A 23,157-nucleotide genomic window follows, 5' to 3' on the forward strand; every position below is an offset into this window, starting at 1 on the left:
GATCTGCCTTATTTTCTCATGATCAGAATAGGGTTATGAATTTTATTTAGGAAAGAATGCCATAGAGATGAAACTTCTTTATCACTGTATCATACTGGCAGTACACAGCATCAAAATGCCATCAATGACTGCTTGGTTAGGGTGATATCTGTCATATTTCACTAGAGACAAGCTGCCATTTTTCCCTTTCTGTAATTCATTCATTAGAACAAACCAATAAGTTCAGTTAATACTCAAGGGCAGATGAATTAAGCTTTATCTACTAGAGTGGGAATAGCTACATTTATTTTTTTTAATTTTTATCTATGTTTTTAAACTAAAGATTCAGTTCCTCTATAGCTACAGAACTGTACAACATTTCTAATTCTTAATGTAGTTCTATGATTTATATTTTTGTAGGTATTGTTCATTTTATCTAAGTTTTAAAGTTGACTGATATTAATCTATTCATATTGTTTATCATCCTTAAAATTTTTAAAGCCTGTAGGTGTGGTCACTTTATTCGTTCCTGATAATATTCATTAATAACTTCTGTTTCTTCATCAATCTTGTCAGAGATTTGCAAAATTTATCTTTTAAAAAAATGAAAGTATAGTTTTGTTGACAATTTTGAAAATATGTCATGAATTACTTTCTCTCAATTTTCTTTCCATTTTTTTTTTTCCTGGTCTTCTTACTCTATAAATAAACTGGAGTGCTAGCCCATTCATTTCCAGCCTTTTCTATTTTCTAATATAAAAGTATTTAGGGCTATAATTTCTTTCAAAGTACCACTTTAGACCCTTCCCACAATTTTTTTGTTTAATGCTTATATGCACACACCATATAATCCACCTAAAGTATACAATCAGTGGTTCACAGTATCATCATATAGTTGTGCATTCATTGCCACAATCAATTTTGGAACATACTCATTACTCCCATAACCCTTATACCCCCATTATTTATATATATTTTTGTCTTTTTTTTTTTTTATTATTCATATGCCCATACACTGGATAAAGGGAGTGACAGTCACAAGGATTTCAGAATCACACAGTTACATAATAAAAGCTATACAGTTAAACAGTCATCATCAAGAATCATGTCTACTGGATTACAGTTCAACAGATTCAGGTATTTCCTTCCAGCTATTCTAATACACTAGAAACTATGAAGGAATATCTATATATTGTATGAGAATAATCTCCAGAATGACCTCTCAACTCTATTTGAACTCTCTTAGTTACTGAAACTTTATTTTGTTTCATTTCTTTTCCCCCTTTTGGTCAAAAAGGCTTTCTCAATCCCATGATGCCAGGGCCAGGCTCAACCCTGGGAGTCATGTCCCATGTTGCCAGGGAGACTTACACCCCTGGGGGTCATGTCCTATGTAGGGGGGAGGGCAGTGAGTTTATCTGCAGAGTTTGCTGAGAGAGAGAGGTCCCTAGCAATGACTCTTAGACATAATTATAAGTGGGCTTAGCTTCTCCTTTGCAAGAGCAAGTTTTATAAGGGCTAGTTCCAAGATCGAGGGCTTGACTTATTAAATTGGGAGAACCTAATGCTTGACAGAATACCAAGAATTCCCCGTTTAATAGTTCCACGTTTTTCCCCAGTCCCTCAAGTGGACTTTGGAAATACATTTTATTTTCTGCCTCAAGTATTCTGGGATGTATCAGGGTATTACATTAACCTCTACAGAATAACAAGAACATGTTCTCTATTCTAGGTTCCTTGTAATTATGCTGCTTAAATAAACTGACCAGACAGGTTAAATTAGATAGTGTGCTACAGAGAATATAAATTATGTAACAACTAAAGAGCTCTTAAGTAACAGTTAAAACTCAGGAACAGATGTGACTGCTGTAAGAGCTTTCAATCTAAGAGCCTTTACAATAAGACTTATGGACGTTCCGTACTCCTGCATTGTCGATTGCCCAATCTGCTCATGTTCTATCCCCTGATAACTTGTGTCCTCAAATTCAATTCTCAGCATTTGCTCATTAGTTATTTTATGTTAGTGATGTTCGTGGCTGACTTTGTTCAACATAACACTTTTCATGGTCATTCATATTGTAGAGTGCATCATTAGTTTTTTTTTTTAATTTTGTTGTAGTATTGCATATTCCGTTGTGTGAATACACCATAATTTATTCATCCATTCCTCTATGGATGGAAATTTAGATTAATGTTTCCATTTGGGCCTATTATGATTAAAGCCCCTTTTGTTCATTCCTTTTCCCATCTTTTAGAGGACATAAGCACTAATTTTTGTTCAGTGTATAAATAACGGTTGAATTGAGTATTGTGATATATATAAAAACCTCAGTTGGAGCTAGGCTGAGCTATATTCATATGCTTGGAGAGTGCTGCTCTCTATTACAGCAAGGCTTTGCAGTTTGGGGGGGGGCAGTGGGGGGAGGGGGTTCTTGGCTTGGATCCACAGTTTTTACTTACAGATTTTATGCTGCGATCTCGGGCATTCCTCCCAATTCAGGTTGGTGTCTGATGAGTGGACAGTCACGTCTGTCCCCCCCACAGTTATTCCAGATTATTTACTAGTTGCTCCTGGTTGCTTATTAGATGTTCCGGGGGACTAACTAGCTTCCATTCCTCTCTACACTGCCATCTTCTTCTGCCTCCTGGGTTATGTTTTAACTTATTGAGTGATAGAAGCTCTTTATGCATTCTAGATACAAATCCTTTGTTAGATACATGCATTACAAAATCTTCTCCCAGTGTGGGGCTTGCGTCTTCCTTCTATTAAAGGAGTGTGTTCACGAGAGTACAAAGAATCCTTGCTTATCACCAAGATCATGCAGATACTTTCCTAAGCGTTTTCTCAGTTTGATTGTTTTAGCTTCCAGTTTTACATGTATGTTATGTTTTGAGTTAACTTTATTTGACTTAAAGAAGGAATCAAGTTTCTCTCCTTTAAATTTTATTTCCTTAATATGGGTAGCCAATTGACCCAGGATCATTTCTTGAAAAGACCACCCTTTCCACTACCTTGTAAAGGACACTTGTCTTATATCAAAAGAGTGTATATGTGAGTTTATTTCTGGATTCTGTATTCTATTTTTCTGGTCTACTCTTATGCAAACTACCACACTTTCCTAATTACTTGTAGCTTTATATTGTTTCTTTTTAAGACTCTACTGTATCCGTAAGATTGTATTTCTTTGCTTTTTTTTTTAACAGCTTTGAGATATAATTCATATACCATACAATTCATATACAACTAAGTGCACAATTATTTTTATTATATTCAGATAGCTATAACATCACTACAGTCAATTTTAGAACATTTTCACCTCAAAGAGAAACTCTCTACCCTTTAGTTATCAACCCTCACCTTCCAAACCACCACTTCTCCCCCAGCCCTAAATACCTACTAATTAATCTACTTTCTGTCTCATAGCTTTCCTCTGCTCTGGACATGTCATATGAATAGATTAATATAATACGGTCTTTTGAGACTGCTTATTTCACTTAGCATGTTTTTAAGGTTTATCCATGTTGTAGCTATATTTATTCTTCTTTATGGCTGAATAATATTCCATCATATGGAAATATATTTTGTTTATCCATTCGTTGGGTAATGATGGGTGGACATTTGGGTTATTTCCACCTTTTGACCAGTAATGAATAACACTGCTATAGACTTATTCTTTTCAAAATAATATTTTGATGCAATATTAAAAAAAATCAAATCAGCACACTATATAGCCTGTGTTTATCACCTGTTTATTTTTTAAATTAGAGAAGTGGGTTTACATAACAATTATGCATAAAGTACAGGATTTATTCATAAGTTTTTGCATGAATATATATTTTCATTTCTCTTGGGTATACACCTATGTGTGGAATTCCTGGGTCATATAATTCCATGTTTAATCATTTGAGGACTGTTTACCAAAGCAATTCCCACTATCATCATATGAGGGTTCCAATTTCTCTATGTTCTCAATGCTGTGCCTTTTTGATTCTAGCCATTGCAGTGGGTATGAAGTGGTATCTCATCGTGAGTTTGATTTTCATTTCTCTGATGACTAATGATTTACTGGTCATTCACACTTCTGGAACATTATGTATGTCCTTTGTCCATTTTTATTATTGACTTGTAAGAGTTCTTCATATAAGATTCTGAACACAAGTCCCTCACTGTATATATGACTTGCAAGTATTTTTTACTATTCTGTGGGCTGTCATCTCACCTTCTTGATGCTGTTCTTTGAAACAAAAATATTTTTTTAATTTTGAGGAAGCCCAATTTATCTATTTCTTTTGTTTCCTATGGTTTTGGTGTCATAGCTAAGAATCCTTTGCTAAGAAGAGTTATTGCTATGTTTTCTTTTAAGAGTTTTATGGTTTTGACTATTTAATTTAGGTCTCTGACCCATTTTGGTTAAGCTTTGTAAATGGCATGGGGTAGGGATCTACCTTCATTCTTTTGCATATGGATATCCAGTTTTCGCAGCACCATTTGTTGAAAAAAGTATTCTTTAGCTAATAAGTGGTTTTGGCACTCCTGTCAAAAATCAATTAGCCACAGAAATGAGGGTTTATTTCTGGACTCTCAGTTCTATTCCATTGACCTCTATGTTTATCCTTGGCACAACCATATGGTCTTACTATTGCTTTGTAGTCAGTTTTGAAATCAGAAGTGTGAGTTCTCCTAGTTTTTCTTCTTCAAAATTGTTTAGGTTATTCTGAGTCTCTTGCAATTCTATATGAATTTTTGAGTCAACTTATCAGTTTCTTCAAAGAGGTCAATTGGAATTCTGATTAGGATTGTGTTGACTCTATAGATCAATTTGGGGGATATTTTTATCTTAATTCTTCCAATCTATGAACAGGACCTGTCACCCCCCCCCCCAAATATTTAGGTCTTCTTTAATTTCTCTCAAAATTTTTTGATGTTTTCAGAGTATAAGTTCATATGAGTTCAGCACTTCTTTTGTTGAATTTCTGCCTATTTTATCTTTTTTGATGCTAATACAAATAAAATTTTTAAATTAAATTTTTGTATTGTTCATTATTAAGTTTATACAAATACAACTGAGTTCTGTAAACTGATCCTGTATCTTGCAACCATGCTGAACTCCTTTTCAGTTTTATAGTTTTTTAGTGGGCTCCTTAGGGTTTTCCATACACTAGATAATGTTATTGTGAATACAGAGTTTTACTTTTTCCTTTCCCATTTAAATGCTTTTATTTTCCTTGCCTAATCGCCCTAGGTAAAACTTTCAGTATAATGTTGAACAGCAATGGTGGGAACAGACTTCTTTGTTGTCTTTCTGATTTTAAGGGAAAACATGTAGTCTCTCACACTAAGTGTTATGTTATCTGTTGGTTTTTCACGGATGATATTTCTTAGTTTGAGGAAGTTCCCCTCAATTCCTAGTTTGTGGTTTTTTTTTTTTTTTTTATGAAATGGTGGATGATCTTGTTGAATGTTTTTATTTTTACTGTATCTTTCTGTTACCTTGTTATGTATATATATGTATGTATATGTATACATGTATGTATTACATTTATTAGTGTTACAGAAACAGTACATTGTCTAAAATTATGACTTTACCATCTGTAATCATTTCCTAGCCCAATACAGCCTAACCCCTGCACTTCTCCTTTGTCCTGTTATTAGCCAATATATTACATACATAGTATATTTCTATATGTTACAGGTCCAACAATACATTATGTACATATTATTATACATTATTTTACTATAATATGTCTGGGGATTTCGTTCCGTTTTACCTACTTGTAGTCTGTAGAACTTCTTGGGATATGTAAGTTCTTGTTACTAAATAATTTGGGGAAGTTTTAGCCACTATTTGAATATTTTTTCTGTTTTTTTTTTCTCTCTCTCTCTTTTCCTCTTTTGGTACTCTTTAGTGAATGTCACCCCTGTTTTCATACCAGACATGTGCAATTTGTTTTCTCTTCTATTGTCTCCTTAAGTTTGGTAGTTTATTAATTTTATTAATCTTTCCAAATCTCGGTTGTTAGGTTTGCTTTCTATTTCCGTGAATTCAACTCTTACTCTTCCTTGTACTTTTGGGGGTTTAATTTGCTGGTACTTTTTTTTTCCATATCTTTTAAGATAACATTTTAAATCAATAATGGTCAACTGTGTTTTTTTTTGTTGTTGTTTGTTTGTTTTCTATTATATACATCCAAAGCTACAAGTTTTCCTCTAAGCACTGCTTTCATTACTCTACATGTTTTATGTTGTAGTTTCATGCAAAATATTTTCCAAATTACATTGTGATTTCTGTTTTGACTGATGGATTATTTAGAATATTGTTTGGATCCTAGTTATCTTCATATTAGTGATGTCTAGTTTAATTCTTCTCTGAATAGAGAATATATTAATGATTTTAATGCTTTGAAATATGTTGGGATTTGCTTTATGGCCCAGCATATGGTTAACTTTGGTAAATGTTCTATGCATAGTCCTAGTTGCTTCATGTAACTTTCTATATTTACTGATTAGGTCAAGTTGGTAATTGTGTTTTTCAAATCTTGTCTGTTATTACCGATATTGTCTTATTTTATCAATAACTGTAGTATGTATGTTAAAAATCTCCAACCATGATCATGTTTAAATTTTTTTCTTTTAGTTCCGTCAACCATTGCTTTTTAAACAATTTTGAAATTTTGTAATAAAGTACATAAGAATCTAGGATTTTATATCTTACTGTATACACTTGGACTTGAGCAAATAGTCCTGTCTTTAGTAATACATCTTGCTTTAAAATGCATAAAGTGATCTTTCTCTTAAAAAGGTTAAGTTTAATGTGAGTCACCTTGAGCATGCTGAACATGCTGAAGTTTTGTTTTAGGATTTGTTGAGTCTGGTCTACTTCAGTTTTGCCCTCATTTCTAAGGTATAGCTATTACTCCTAAAATGTGGCCCTTACTCTAAGAAATGTTGAGGTTCTCAAATGAAGGCCCTTGATTTACCACAGCCCTTCAAGCAAGGCTTTAATCTCTGCTTTCTTGGTAGATCTATCTGATCAGCTCATTAGCCTCCCAGGAATTCTTTTTCCTTGTAGGATTTTTAGATTCTTGCCCTGCATATCCATAGCTTATGATGTGGCCAGTGATTTGGGGGAATTAGAACACTGATTTTTGGTTTTCTGAGCATTTGTTCTGAAACTTGGCCTCTTGGCAACCCTGAACTCTGCATTCTATCTCACCAGCCCTATAAGATTAACGTTTTTTGCTTGATATTTAATCATACATGCCACCAAATGGAAAATACCTTTAGATAAAAAGCCTGAATGCTGAGCTCCACTTTAATGTATTCCTTCCCTCAAGCACTATAGCCCCTTTCAGCCAAGGCTGTACATTATAAATATATTTAATGATATATGTAATAATATATACATATATAATACAAATTTATATTTCTATGTAAGGTAAAATACATATTCATATTATAAATTATATATGGCAAATATTTTCAATGGATTTTAAAAGAATTTTATAGCACTTAATTCTGAATTTGCAATTTTAAGAACGGTAGATGAGATTTTTGGAATGTTAGTAATTGGGTAAAAACCTATGGAGTAGGAAATTAATGTACTGAAAAGACAGTAGAAGTAATAGTCTTTAATATAGACAATTTCCAATCTCCCATCCAATCTACTCTTTGCAATCATGGATAAAATGATACAATTTTTCTGGATAGCTTGTGATTTGATAGATTTATACTGAACAGAGCTGAAATTTTTCACAGACTTCTTGTCTGTCCCTCTTCAACTAAATAGAAAAAAAATCCCTTTATGATACCCCTTCAAATATGTGAAGAATATTGTAATATCTTCCTTTACTATTATTTTCTTTGAGCTAAATACTCCAATTTCTTCAACAGTTAGTATGTTAGAAGGTCTGTTTTGATTTCCTGATCTGTCTTGATCACAGAATCACCTAACATTTGCATGGTATTTTTTAACTCCTGAAGGTGCTTCACAATTATAGCTCAGTTTTTAACTAATTTTTTGAAACATGTTTTTAAGGGCCTCACAACAGTTCTGTAAAGCAGGAATTATTAATCCCAGTTCACAGATCTGTAAATACAGCCTCACACCTTTTAAAAACTTAGTCAAAAAACATTTAAGTCACAAGCTAGTACTCAAATCTAACCCTGTTTATTCCTTCAGACATTTATTTGGCAATCAGTTTAAATCCTTCTGATTAACAAAATTCAGCACAAATGGTCTTTAAAAAACCCACAGAAGTTAAAGCCTCAAGTATAAGAACATAAAAGAACTAAGAACATGCACCATCAGGCAATGTGACTAGGACAAAATTTCTCTCTCCCCTGTTCTTAGCTTTGCTATTGGTATTAGCACCATTCTCTCAAAACCTCTATGCATATATACTGAACAAGCCTACTAACAGCTCTTTTTATGAAAGAAGTTTATATACCTGAAAATGCAAGTCCCAATATTTGAGTTTTAAGGGCTTCACTCTGTGACTTTGTGTGCATCCTGGGAACCTGATAACATGGGATGGGATATAATCATTAGTCTACATCCAGAAGGATATACCTTGGCTAAGAAACACAACTTGTTACTAAGAAGGGGGATAGTGTCAATAACATACACATTTTTTGTACTGAGGAAGCAAAAAATATCCAAGATACTCACATTGTAATTTGAAAATATTACTTTATTGTGACCTAAAAATTCTATTTGTACTCATGCAGCCACACATCCCCCTAGAGCAAATCTATACTAGAAGTGAATACTTTCCTGAAGCTGGAAATAATTATGCTTGTCTCTTCCACATTATCTTTAAAGGGATCATAACATCCAACTATTTTGGGTAACACTGCTCTTTGGTATAATATTCCATGTAAAAACAACAGAACCCTAAAATAACCAAGTTGTTGTATGGGAGATCAAATCCATTTTTTAAAGATTAATACAGTATGTCTAATTAAAACAGTGTTCTTCTTGTACCATCTCAAAATCTAATGCAAATTGTTCAAAATTCAGCCCCTATGTTCAAGGTGCTTGTAATTTTAGTAGAAAAGACAAAGAAACACATTCTTTGTGGGCAATAGTATAATTATATTGAATGCTTAAGAAGAAAGAAGAATAGTTATTCCAATCTGAAAGGTTAAAAGAGAAGTTTTCTAGATGGAAAAAAAAGCTGAATACTAAAATAACTTAGTGAGTTTTTCAAACTAGGAAGGCAATAGCAACCTAGGCTGAAGGCATGGTATCGCCAAAGGCCCAATGGCATAAAATAGCATAGTATATGTAGCAGCAGTTTGGTAATAAAAGCATAAAGTATGACACAGAGTGGCAGAAAATGAGGTAGGGATCAGGTCACTGAACAATTGTGGGAAAATAGCATCATTCATTGTTTACTCCAAATTTGAAGGGGACAGAGTGGTGGATTATTGTCCCATTGATTGAAATAGGACATATAAAAGAAGGAAAAGGTCAGGAAGGATGATATAGTAAGTTGATGGACAATTTTATTTTCCCTAGATATATATTAGACATTTAAAATTCCATTAGGATTTTACCTTTGACCAATTAAGTCAGTTAATATCAAAATACTGTAAATAAAAACCTTAAAATAAACTAATGAGTCAAAACTAAAGAAATCAATAGAGAAAAATATTTCAGCATTGTGAAACTATCTCACCTGGTAAGCTAAAACAGAGATGCTATTTCCTTTTTCAAAAGAAGGGTCAGGTGGCAGTGCTAAATTTCTTTAAGAAAGTTTAACAATTGATTGCAATGTCTGTGGGTTTGGGGAAAAAATAAACCCAAATTACAGTGGCTATGGTTATAAACTATTAAGAAGAGCTTCCAATATCAGACAGAGTTTAAGTGTGTGTATACACTGGAGTGCTTTTACAGGACTTTGCTAGAACAGCAAAATCAATGACACCAGTCCACTCTGGTTCAATAACATACACACTTTCCTTTCTTTAACAAGGATTTTCAAGGAACACAATGGTATATTTCATTTAATTAAAAATGAAAATCAAATAAGCCAGTTGTAAACTTTCTGCTTAATTATTCAGGGAAAAAATGTACACATCTACAATCAATAGTGTGATTTACACTTAACTTATGACCAATGCCAAACAAAACCATCAGTCAAATAACTTCTGAGATTTGTTTTCTGTCACAGTTGAACATTTATCTCTTCAGTTAATGCCAGAGAAGAGCTAGACGTAAGCTACAAATCAGAAACTCTTTTTCTTGCATTTCTTAGGAGTAATTTTAGTTGTTTAAGTTTACACTGAGTTTACTCTGTCACACTATCCATTCCTCGTTGCTAGTGACTTTCTAGTCAGGAAAAAAAACAAAACAAAACACTGTTAATTACAAGTTCAATGAGATGTATCTATATTTTATTCGAAGACGGTCCCAATAAAATAGCACTGGGAGGTAAAATAGTGTAGTGGCAAATTTCAAGGCCCCTGGAGTTACGTTTGGTTTCCTCATCTGTAAAATGGAGATTATAACAATATTTCCCTCATAAGGAGGCTATGAGGATTAAGTGAGATCAAACATGCAAAACAATTAGCACAGTGCCTGGCACTTACTTAGAATTGAGTTAAAGATAGCTATGGTACTTTAAAGCAGTATGTAGCCCCCAGAAAACAGGTTCTTAAAATTTCATCCATTCCTGCAGGTGTGCACCCCTAGTAAATAGCACCTTTTGATGAGACCTATTTCAGTTAATGGATGACTCAACCTTATTCAGGATGGGTCTTAATCCTCTTACTGGAGGACGTAATAAACAGAATGAATACAGAGAGAAAGCTACAGGAGCAAGAAGCTGAAATGAACAGAATTCAGAAGAGAAGGGAGAGACCAGCAGATGTCACCACATGGCCGAGGAGCCAAGGATTGCCAGCTGCAGGTCTTCTGGAAGTAGGCATGGCCTTAATGAAGCCTTGATTTGGCCATTTTCTCAGCCTCAAAATGTAAGCTAATAACTTCCCATGGTTTAAGCCAATGCATTTAATGGTATCTGCTTTAAATTGCCTAAGAAATAAAAATAGTAGCCATTTTTGTCATAATTATTACCATCACCACCACTGCCATTATATTACTATTATTATTTTCTAAACTTAAAGCTGAAGAAAAAATTCCGTACAAGTAGCAGTTTTAGCTAGACTTGTTTAGAATTAAGACATTAAATGAAACTTGAATATGGAGAACACTGTAATGCCTAATATTCTGAAGATTTTCCTAAAAGGGTATTAAAGGACATTAATTATAAATCTGAAACTCACAGATAAAATCCTCAATTATATGAATAGGTTTAAAAGGCAGGATTTTAGATTCTTATCACTAGTAGCTGGGGGTAAGGTCTACTTATAAATTATTGCTGGCCTTGCAATTTAAATAATTGAGGGTAATTAATTTCATGGGATTTTTAAAACAATCCATAATTCAATAGTTTTTCCTATGGAATTAATGATGTGCTGCCTATAAGTCTGAGAATCTGAAGTGAATATAATTATTAGAAAGTATCTTCCTCAAGTGTTCTTTCTCTACTACTCTTGAGTACAGCAAATGGACAAAATGATATAACACATATGAATAAGAACTAAATATTCTAGAGAACTAAAAAATAAAAGCTAAAAATTAAAAAGCTAAAATTAAGAATGTAATGGATAGATTTTAAAAGTCAATTAGATAAAACAGAGAGCAAAATGAATGGGAAATAAAGAAGTAATACCAAGACACTTTAAGAATAAGGGGAAAATGTCTTACATATGGGGAACTGGTGTCCTAGAAGAAGGAAAAAGGAGACAATAGGCAGAAGCCCATTGAATCCCAAGCAGGGGAATTATAAATAGATCTACACCCAGATACATCATAAGAAACCACAGAAAATACAGAGAAAGTGTGATCATCTTCAAAGGAGAGACTGAACCTAACTTCTTAACAGCCCTAATGGAAACCAGTGGAAGGCTATCTTAAATAGCAAAAGAAAAAAACAGGCAATTAGATTTCTGTACCCAGTAAAAAATATCTTTCTAACAATGAATGTAAATAAAAGTTAATTTCCAGCAAATAAAACCTTAGATAGTTTTCAAACAGAACAGGAGTTGGCAAACTATAATCCTTAAGCTTCTTTCTGTAAATACAACTTTTGGAACACAGCCATAGCCATCATTCCATACTGTCTATGGCTGTTTTCATACTACAAAGACAGGACTGAGTAGGAAAGACAAAGACTGTAGGGTTCACAGGCTAAAATATTTACTATCTAGGACTTTAAAGTTTTCTGATCTTTGCATTAGCAAAATGACACTAAAGAAAATTCTAAAGGATGCATTTCTGTTCTATTGATCTGCTTGTCTGTCAATTCTCATATAAAAGCAATATACAGTTTTAATTACACCAAGCACCTTCTGGCCTCAGTTGCTATTTTCCCTGCCTGAAGCACTCTATCTCCAGCTGTTCATAAGTCCAGCTCCTTACTTCAGTGCAGGCCTCAGCTCAATTGCTAGCCCCTTACACAGCTTGATTTTTCTTGATGGCTGTGCCGGTTTGAATGCATTTTGTCCCCCAAACGCCATTATCTTTGATGTAGTCTTGTGGGACAGACTTATGGTGCTGATTAGATTTGCTTGGAATGTGTCCCACCCAGCTGTGGGTGGTGACTCTGGTGGGATACTCCCATGGAGGCATGGCCCTGCCCATTCAGGGTGGGTCTCGATCAGTGGAGCCATATAAATGAACTGGCTCAAGAAGAGAAAATTCAGTGCAGCTGTGAGTGACGTTTTGAAGAAGAGCAAGCTTGCTAGAGAGGAATGTCCTGGGAGAAAGCCATTTTGAAACCAAAACTTTGGAGCAGACGCCAGCCACGTGCCTTCCCAGCTAACAGAGGTTTTCCGGACGCCATTTGCCATCCTCCAGTGAAGGTACCTGATTACTGATGTGTTACCTTGGACACTTTATGGCCTTAAGACTGTAACTGTATAGCCAAATAAACCCCCTTTTTATAAAAGCCAATCCATCTCTGGTGTTTTGCATTCTGCAGCATTAGCAAACTAGAACAATGGCATTCATCATTATTCACATTATATTAAACCTTTATTGCCTTACAGTCAGTCACTCACAAGAAGATAAACTCTGAGAAGAGGAAACATTATTTTCACTACTGTAGCCCCAGAAACAAGTGCAGTATCCGGAACATAGTAGGCAGTTGTTTAACTTACTAATGTGAAATACCAAAGAGTAAGTTTGATCATGGCAATTTGTATGATTATCCCACTGGTCTAAATAAAGATGACATGTGAGTATGTGAGTATTTACATTTTACCTAGATCCCAAAAGAAGTGACAATTTGTCAGTTCTGTTGGTCAAGAATATGACGCTTTAAGGGGTTAATGAAAGCAAAAGTTGTTTGGCTATAATAAAACCAACCAAATGAAATTAAAAGGATAGGGCTGTTTAAAGAAGACTTGAGTGTACTTTGGAAACCTGTGAGTTACCAGGCCACAGTGTTTTCTCTGCTATAGAAGTTCTCAGTTCTCTATTTAACTCTGTCACAAGGCATTTAAACACACACACACACATCCAATCTTTAGTAAAATATGAAAACATGTATTTATGTATGTATTTATGACCTACTAGGATTATCTTCACAGTACTCTGAACCTATATGGAACAAATTTAAAGAGTATCATACACTGTAGTATGTATGGTAGACAGGAGTGCTCCTGACAAACCAGCATAGAACTGTGTACTTCAAGACATCAATTTTTCTGTTTGGGTGGTGAATATATGCTGATCTATTCATGCCCTCTTACCCAATTTCATGGTGATTGATAATCTACATCTGTGTGAAGTTAGAGGAGAGGTCTGGGGTCACAAAAGTTTTAAGTAAATGCTCCCAAATTGCGATGTAACCATTGACCTTGACTTTACTGGCCTGGCATTCCAAACAACTGAACAGACAACTACATATCTTATGTAGAATAGGACCCAAAATGTATTTGATGATACTAACATAGGTTTCTATAAGAATTAGAGAGTAATCATTATTCTAGTGGGAAAAAAAGACAAGTTCTCTTATTTTACTACTGTTACGTAGCATAGATAACACCTAAAGATATGTTTTATTTTGATACTTAAAATGGGTAACTCATTGTTCTTGAAAATAAACTAAGTGACATCCTCTGAAAATTATATTATTTATCTTGGATACAGGAAGCACTGAGATTGTTAGGGCTTCAGCAAATGATTCTATAAGAAAATCTTCTAGGTTGTTTGTTCTCAGAGACTCGGCATTTTATGGGCATTTATGGTTGAATAAACAATGGCAGTATATGTAAGGCTTGACCATGTGGAAAAAAAAAACTTTCATGATGCTATTCTTTGCTTCTTATACCTCTTTAAGGGAAGATTTATTCAAGTATCCCATTGCCTATATAAAGAAATTACTAAATCCAGGTAAAATAAAAGCTTGAAAATTCAGTTACGGGTAATGACAATGTAGAGTTTTGAATTGTTAAGATAAGTCAGCAAAAGTTATTATGTAGGTATATCATAGTTGTTGATCTGTATATGAGCTTTATGAGATAATAGGGATTATTTATGTGGCTATATTAACTGTTACCAACTAAAGGCGCATCTATACATAAAACTTACACTTGTAAATTAATTGAATCAAACTGTTTTTCCTCACAAATACATTATTCTGTATTGACTGTATTGATGAAAAGGAAAAAAACAAATATGCTAAACTGAAGGCTTAAAGTAGTTGTAATAACTACATATAAATTTGGATTCTGAGCTTTTTGAAAGTAGCATTAAAAGGTAAAACTGTAGGTTACCAGGTTTTCAATATCAGAAAGGTGAAAGCACCTTAAAAAACATTAAATATACCAATATGGCCACTAGAGTGATTTTAAGTAAGATAAAATAATAGGAAGAATACTTTAAGAAAAATAAGAGAAAAAAGGAAATATTTTCAAGAAGTTAATTTTACTAACCTGGCTTATTTTTCTTTGTTCTTGTACAGCTGTTTGAATTGCTTGAGACACTTTTTCTTGATCTTTTGCATGTTCAGTCTTCCATAATTTCCTTTCTTCAGCATGAACTTTTTCCAAATTTTTTCTTTCTTCTTCTATGGCCTTTAACACTGCATCCTTCATTGCTTCTTTCTCAAGCTTCAAACAAATGAACAAAACAAAAATATTGTAGAGACTTGGGTAGATCTAGAAGAAGGGCAACTTTGATTCTATGGGGTTTGGTTACAATATTGTTTTTATGCATATTTAATAACTAGTATAAAAGTAAATTTTTATTTTTTATTCAAATATTCCTATCTTATTTCCATGGCATTTCTAAACATCAGGGGAACCAAATCTTAGCTTAAAGTAGTGGTTCTCTAACTATTTGGTCTCAGGATCCCTTTACAGTCTTGCAAATTATTGAGGACTCCAAAGAGCTTTTGTTTATACTTGTTTTGTAATATTAACAGAAAATGTATTTTATGAAAAACAAAATTTTCCAAATTTAAAAAGAAAGGCATCTTTTTACATTTTTTAAACCTCTTTAATATCCAACTTCATAGAATATAACTAGATCCTTCTATCTGCCTTCTGTATTAAATCTGTAGTGAGATTTTTAAAAAATCCAGTCTCACACAGATACGCGGTTGGAAAGGGAAGAAATATTTAATAGGCTGTTCAGATCATCACAGATAATGTTTGGTTCCAAAGCAAACCTTGACAAGGGTTGTAATATGGACAATGAAATCTTATCAATGAAGTTTGTACTTTTACATTGCAAGCCTTCCTTGTCCTTTGAGCGGATCCTTTACCATTCATGAATTTTAAACATTTTTCATCTGTAAAATATTCATGCATTAGCTATGCATCTCTTCTGGACACTGACCCAGTTCATTATACCATAAGAGGAAAAAACTGCCTTTGTTGGTATTACCATCAATCTCATCAGAAAGCTCTACAAGCATTGGAAAACTCCCAGATTCCTTGAGGCAGATTCAAAATCTTCAAAAACCTAACTTTTGCTTTACAGCTAAAATTTTATCATTGGCAACAAAATTGTCAGGTTTTTTTTTCTTGAGGTGATGTATTCATGTTGTTCCTTTTGGAAAAAATGTATACCATACTTAGGACATTCAGGAAAAGGGTGTTCCATGAAAAAAGTGGCTTCAGAATTCTTCAAATTGCAGAATTTTCATCAGGAAAACCTTGTCCTTTGGTATATAGTAAAACTCCATGGACTCCTTGCCTATTCCCATGGAGCTAACCTCTTCTCTTGCTTCCAGTTAATAGCCAAAGTTAACAAAAGTTACCAAAACTCATAGTTAGCCTTTTCTGAACTTTGATTTACTCCATCACTCTTAAGCTACTCTCTCACTAAAGTCACCATGCCCACCAGGTTGCTAAATCCAAATGTGTTTTTTTCATCCTTATTTTCCTTTATTTCTAAGCAGTATTCCACATAGTTGACTCTGTTTTCTTTAAGCCCTCTCCTTTCTTGGTTTGGTCAACAGCTTATATTTTTCCTATTTAACTCAGTCTCCTCAGGTCTTCCTTTTCTTGTTTTAAATTTTGGAGTTCCTTGAGGGCTCAGACCTCTGGCTACTTCTTACTGTACACTCTCCTCTCCTCTTAGGGGATTATATATGCGACAATTTCCATTGCTATGGTTATCGTCTTTATGCTAGAAAAAGACCTCACATTACTATTTTCAGATCATTCCTTTCTTCTGAAGTCTGCATGTCAGGTATGTTTAATTGCCTACCTGACTTTATCATCTGGATATATCACAGGTACATCAAAGTCTGTTCCAAAGAAGCAGTACTACTTTACACTTGGTTGTTGACTCCATACTCTGTGAGTTCACAACTTGGCTTCCTATTATATAGTCCTCACCAAGCATCGATGTTGACTCCATGTTCTAAGTATTTCTAAGATTTGTCTCTTTCCTTTCCAAGCTGCTACTCCTCTATTTCAGATACTCATTATCTCTTACCTGGACTTCTGGTACATTCTCTTAGTATTCTTTTCCTACTTCTAGCTTTGTGGCCTCCAATTTCCTAAAAACTAACGTCATGTACCACTGTCACATCTATGCTGCAAAATTTCAACTGGTCTCCCCTACCCATGGAATAAAATTCAAACACAATTCAGAGTGACAGTCATCCTTCAAAACTCATTTCAAAAGTAATTGTTTAAAAAACTTCTGTGAAACATACTACCTACTCACAATAATTTAATACATTTCTCCCTGCCTTATTAGGATTTATGCAATATGTTTCCTACCTGATTGACAAAATCCAAAATCATAGTAATCCTTGAACTTTTACCCCTGGCATAATGATGTGCACATTTAAATTCCACATTTATTTCCTAAATTTAATTTTAAATCTAGAACTGAGAAGTTAGTATTATAGATGTTACGTATATATTAAATATCTGTGAATACACAGACGGGCACTTTTAAAATTGGCTTTAAAAATCCCATCTCCTGATAAATGTAAAAATAGGTACAAACATACACCCATATATATGACCTGGAACAGTAGTTATCAAATACCAGGTGTGCCAGTTTGAATGTATTATGTCCCCCCAAATGCCATTATCTTTGGTATAATCTTGTGTGGGCAGACCTATCAGTGTTAATTAGATTGTAATTCTTTGAGTGTTTCCATGGAGATGTGCCCCACCCAACTGTGGGTGGTGACTCTGATTGGCTAATTTCCATGGAGGTGTTGGCCCACCCATTGGGTGGGTCTGAATTAAATTACTGGTGCACTCTGTAAGATCAGACAGAAGGAGTAAGCTTGCTACAGCCAAGAGAGACACTTGAAGAAAGCACAGGAGCTGCAGATGAGAGACATTTTGAAAACAGCTGTTGAAAGCAGACTCTTGATCTGGAGAAGCTACGAGAGGACAAATACCCCAAGAGCAACTAAGAGTGACATTTTTGAGGAACTGCAGCCTAGAGAGGAATGTCCTGGGAGAAAGCCATTTTGAAATCAGAACTTTGGAGCAGAGGCCAGCCACATGCCTTCCCAGCTAACAGAGGTTTTCCGGACACCATTGGCCATCCTCCAGTGAAGGTACCCCGATTGCTGATGTGTTACCTTGGCCACTTTATGGCCTTAAGACTGTAACTGTGTAACCAAATAAACCCCCTTTAATAAAAGCCAATTCATCTCTGGTATTTTGCATTCTGGCAGCATTAGCAAACTAGAACACCAGGTGTACATTAGAGTATCCCAGCATACATGTTCTCTTTAATAAGTAAATAATAATCTATATTGTAAAGCATGCCATTGCCCTCATAATCTTTGTATCATGTAAATTAAGTGAGAATATGCATAGTTTCATAAGCTTACGAGTTCAGAACAAAGGAAACAATATCTAATTTTTCTGGAATGAAACATTATATAAAAGTAGATTGAACATACATTTATTTACAAAGAAACTCAATATTATAGATGGACATACCTTTGCAGCAGATAATAATGCCTCTTTATTTCTTTGCCTTTCTTCCTCCAAACATTTTTCCAGTATTTCCTGTATGTAAGACAGTTGGAAAGACACTATATGTATTATTTGAGGTAATAATCCACACTCATCCCACACTCTGAGCATACTTAAAGTATTACCTTCTGTTCCTGTGATTGCTGAATCAAAGCTTCCTTTATTTTTTCTTTTAGCAGTTCCTTCTCTGTATCCAGCATTTCAAGAAGCCTCTGATGCTACAAAGAAAGATTAACTAAATTATGATGATTGCTCTGAGACAGATAATCTAATAAGGAGAACACAGATGGTGAAATTCAATTGTCCAGAAGTATTGAAGTAGTTACTACAGGAAATAATGGGAAGTTCTTTAACACAAAAACTTACAAAGCTCAAAATATTGAATTCACCTCTCTCCAAATTAGCCAAAATATGTTTTTTAGCCCCCAAGTGCATGGCATGAGATCTAACTGAAGAACAACTATTCCAAATTAGAAAGTAAATTGGAAAATGGATAACCTTTCCCCAAAATTAAATTTCAAAAAATTACTCACTAAAATGATTATTAGTTTGCAGCAACAGAAGCAATCGGATGACAAATGAAGAAAACCTAAAATGTTTGCTTCATGAACTGTCAAAACAGATTTATTGTGTTTCTAGTAAAGCACTGTTGAAGAAATGGAAAGATTTAATACTTACTGTTCTGGCCTCCAATATATTAAAAACCATACATTCAAATAAATGAATCTATGAAAGTGGTCAAAGGAATATAATGCTAGGCAAGGTTAATATGTACAGTGCTCATGTATTAATACTCTTATTGCAATATACTTACGAAAAAGCACATAGAACCATCAGTTAGTTATCACTGACTGGTCACTTGGAGCTTGAATGTGGCTATCTAAGAAAATTCAACTTTTGCAGCCTCAAAATTCCCAATATAGATGAACAAAATATTTTTTGAATAGTGCTCTTAGGTGGAAGCAAAACCAAAAAGCAAATATATGGTGCTATACACATAGCTTTCTCATTTAGTTACTAAAAGCAAATAACATTTTCTCAGATGTAGAATGCTATATACATACAAGACTTGCTCAAATATTAACTTACGCTGTTATCCTATATTTTAAAATGCATCTATTCCTTTCAAAGTTCCAGTTTACAACATTTTTTAGGAAGGCAGTCTACACTGAAAGTAAGTGATATAATAGTCCATGGCTAGTTAAGATAATCTATTATTTTTGTTTTTACTTATATTACTTTTTATCTTTGTTTTTCCAGAAAGGAAAATCCATGAAAGACATGGTTTTTCCTTAAAAATATATCCAAACTGTGATACAAATTGTGAAATGTTTATGAGAAATTATTGGTACCATATGAATTTGTGAAAGGCAGTTGCCTAGCAAATAAGTAGACTTACCATATTATATACAAGTAATAATAACTGAGACTTCAATTTTGTATCCTGTGTAAGTCAAGATGAATGCAGAATTTTGCAGAATCAAAAATAAAACCTAATCCTATTTAACATACACACATGAGAAAATATACAAAGACATTATGCCAGACAATTCATTAGACTTAAAAACCATAAATACAATGAGACCAAAATTATTCAATTTAGGCTTAAGGGCGAGGGGTGAAACAACAAAAATAGAAGACATAAAAATTTCTGGAATTAAATACAGAATAAACTTGTCATAGTTAATTTTGAAAATGATTTCTCCTAATACAGTTACGTTAACTCAGACTAATATGAATTATTAAGTTCTAAGTAGGCCAAGTTTCTCTAGAGATCCAAAAACTAAAGTAAAAGAAGGTTCATTAACTAAAATGACCATGCAATCATTAAAAATTCATCTGTGAATTTCATTTAATTGTGACAGTAAGCCATTATAGAAGACTATTAATGAGTTTTCCTATACAAAAAGAACCTAAAATTACCATTTGAAAGAAGTATCCTACTTATGATATACCCTAATTAAAATCATTGATCTACTTAAAGAGAAAATAGTTAGGTTACTAGCATTTTAAATAAATAAAGATAATAGCTAACTTTTTTTATTTAGTACTTTCTAGGTATCACACAGTCAATATTGTTCTATGTGTAGTGATATCACATTAATGCCTCACAACAAACTGATGCTGCAGGCACTATTCTTCATTTTCTGATGAGTAATCTGAGGTTTAGAGAGGCTAAATAAACTTGTGAGGTTTCTAATTAATCGCTACACCAATAATAATATCTATATACTCATTATCAAAGGTAGCAATTACTTATTAGCTAAAAGCCATACCAGGATTATTTAGTTATCATCTAATTACTACCTAATAATTAAAAGGTAATACAAGTAGCATGCCAGGTTAAGGCCTCATTTCCACTTGGCTTTCATAGAATTATACTGATATACATTCCTGAATCTGTTCTTTTATAGACTAACAATAAAAGATAATTTCCTCGTCAAATATCAGTTGATGCCAGTAGAGATGATAAAAATACTGAATGGCATGGGAAGACTTTAGTTCTTAAGATTAAACACAGTTACTAATTAAGAACAATATAAAGTTTACTAAATGCACTGTTTTTTGTTAAAGTGATATATGTTCATAGTGAAAAGTGCTAAGAAATAAAAAAAATTATTAGCCAAAGAAATCACTATAGCATTAAGTAAACATCCTTCTGGAGATTTCTGTGTATATGTAAACATATAGATATATATAAACATTTTATATAATCAGCTTAAAACTGTTGTGTAATCCGCTTTTTGAACTCAATATGGTATTGACCTCTTTCAATGTAAATATAACTGTATACTATTAATTTAAATTTGTTAAATTTATTACTTATTTTACCATTTTCCTATTGATAAGCATTTACGTAATTTCCAATTCTTCATTTTTGAAAAAATCTTGAATTTTTGCATACATTTTTGTGATCTTGATTGGTTATAACCTTATGAGAAATTCTTAGGAACGGTAGTAACAGGTTGAAGATTGAGCATGTTTTGTATTTTGATGGATACTCTCAAACTGGACTCCAGAAAGAAAAATACTAATTTCCCCCTTTACTAACAAAAGCAGGACACTGAACAAGGGAGACTGTCAAAGAGAACTGAAACATGAGCTGCAAGATCAGCTAGCTAAAGAAACTGTTCCACTCTCAATGAAGGGTATTTTTGCTATTCTTGCCCATCAATATTTTCTATTTGCTATGGACCAAACACTGTTAAGTAATATAGACTTTGGCTTAATCTACCTGTTTTCAGTCTCTTGCCTTACTCCTAACCCTTATGAGTTCTGAGTCTCTGGTTCAATTTTTTTTTTTTTTTTTTTTGAGTCTAGGGGTATTCAATTATTCTCCTAGCCAAGAATGGCATGCACAAAGATCTGTCTCTCCTGTTTTCAGTTTCACCACACCTCCACCTTCAGAGGAACTGGTGTCTCTATTTCCTGGAACTTCCTAGGGTTTTCAGGACAAATCAGCTTGCTTCAGAGGTTTCACCTCAGCATGCGAAGACGATAACTTTCCAGCCTCTGCTAAGTCAGGTATTTGTCCATCTGTTATCTTCCTCTCTTGCTCTCGTTTTCCTACAGGTCAGTTTGTACTTTTTTGGTTTTATGTTTGATTTTGTCCAGTAAGTGTCATTTTAGTGATTTTTTAAAATCTAGATTTAAAATCAGTTTTTAAAAGAATTTAATTACAGCTATCATTCTTTGAGTGAATACTACATACTAGGCTCTATACTAGGAACTTTATAAACATTATTAGTAATCCTCAAAAACTCCAGAAATTTGTTATCCACACTTGACAGATTTTAAAATGGAATTTTGGAGAGGTTATATAAATTGCCTAGCTCACGGGATGAGTAATAACGGTTAAGCTGCGAAAGGGACCAAGGAAAGGCCAATTACAAAGTTTGTAGACTTTCCACTACATTCTCCACACTTAACATAAAACCAAGGACACTTTCTGGTGTATCTCATTTGAAGAAAATGTATTTGTTTCATAGACTGTCTATTATATATTACAGAACTATTTCATAAAACAAATTATTTTCTTCAATGAATACATTAAACCAATTATTTTTTCCTTTGGAGCAAAATAATTTTTCAGGTAGAAAGTTCCAATAAGTAATTGGAAAAAATACATGACTATAAATTAACTGAAAAAAATATATACACACAAACTTTAAATAAAATTTTAAAATTGAAGAAACAACTATAAGGCTTTCAAGAGGAATGGATGACAACATAACCCAATGTTGTCAAGATAGTTAAGAATTCAAAAACAATATTCTTGACTTTTTATTTACTAAGTGAGAAAGCGACACACTTAATACATATAATCATCTTAGCACAATCTCTGGAATGTAAGACATGAAATGTTAGATGCTATTATGACTATTACTCCAACTACTACTTCTACATTTGATACTAATCACTACTACTATTTCTCAACTATTACTAGCATTATACGCAAAAAAAGGAAAAGTAGAGCCCTTTTGGCAGACTCCTTAATGGACTGTAGTAAAAATACATTGGAGTTGAAGTTTGTTCGCGATTTACAATGGTGCCAGAAATAGAGAAGCCTCCCATCTCTGGATTAGAGCTGGCTTGCTTGCTTGATTTATATCAATCACTTTTACTGAGACAAATTCACA

General features: G+C 33.5%; 1 protein-coding gene across 8 annotated transcripts in view; it reads right to left on the reverse strand.

Moving 5' to 3' along the window:
- CCDC91 (coiled-coil domain containing 91) overlaps positions 1-23,157 on the reverse strand; it is a 516,404-nt gene that overhangs the window by 107,046 nt on the left and 386,201 nt on the right. For all 8 annotated transcript variants that reach the window (XM_037844945.1, XM_037844940.1, XM_037844941.1 and 5 more), the window contains 3 exons: positions 18,643-18,735; positions 18,482-18,550; positions 14,987-15,163 (listed from right to left, as the gene is read on the reverse strand). In XM_037844945.1, coding sequence (XP_037700873.1) covers positions 14,987-15,163; positions 18,482-18,550; positions 18,643-18,735 — 339 coding nt within the window. The remainder of the gene's footprint in view (positions 1-14,986; positions 15,164-18,481; positions 18,551-18,642; positions 18,736-23,157) is intronic.

Source organism: Choloepus didactylus, chromosome 8 (genome assembly GCF_015220235.1).
Source record: "Choloepus didactylus isolate mChoDid1 chromosome 8, mChoDid1.pri, whole genome shotgun sequence".
NCBI classification, from domain to species: Eukaryota; Metazoa; Chordata; class Mammalia; order Pilosa; family Megalonychidae; genus Choloepus; species Choloepus didactylus.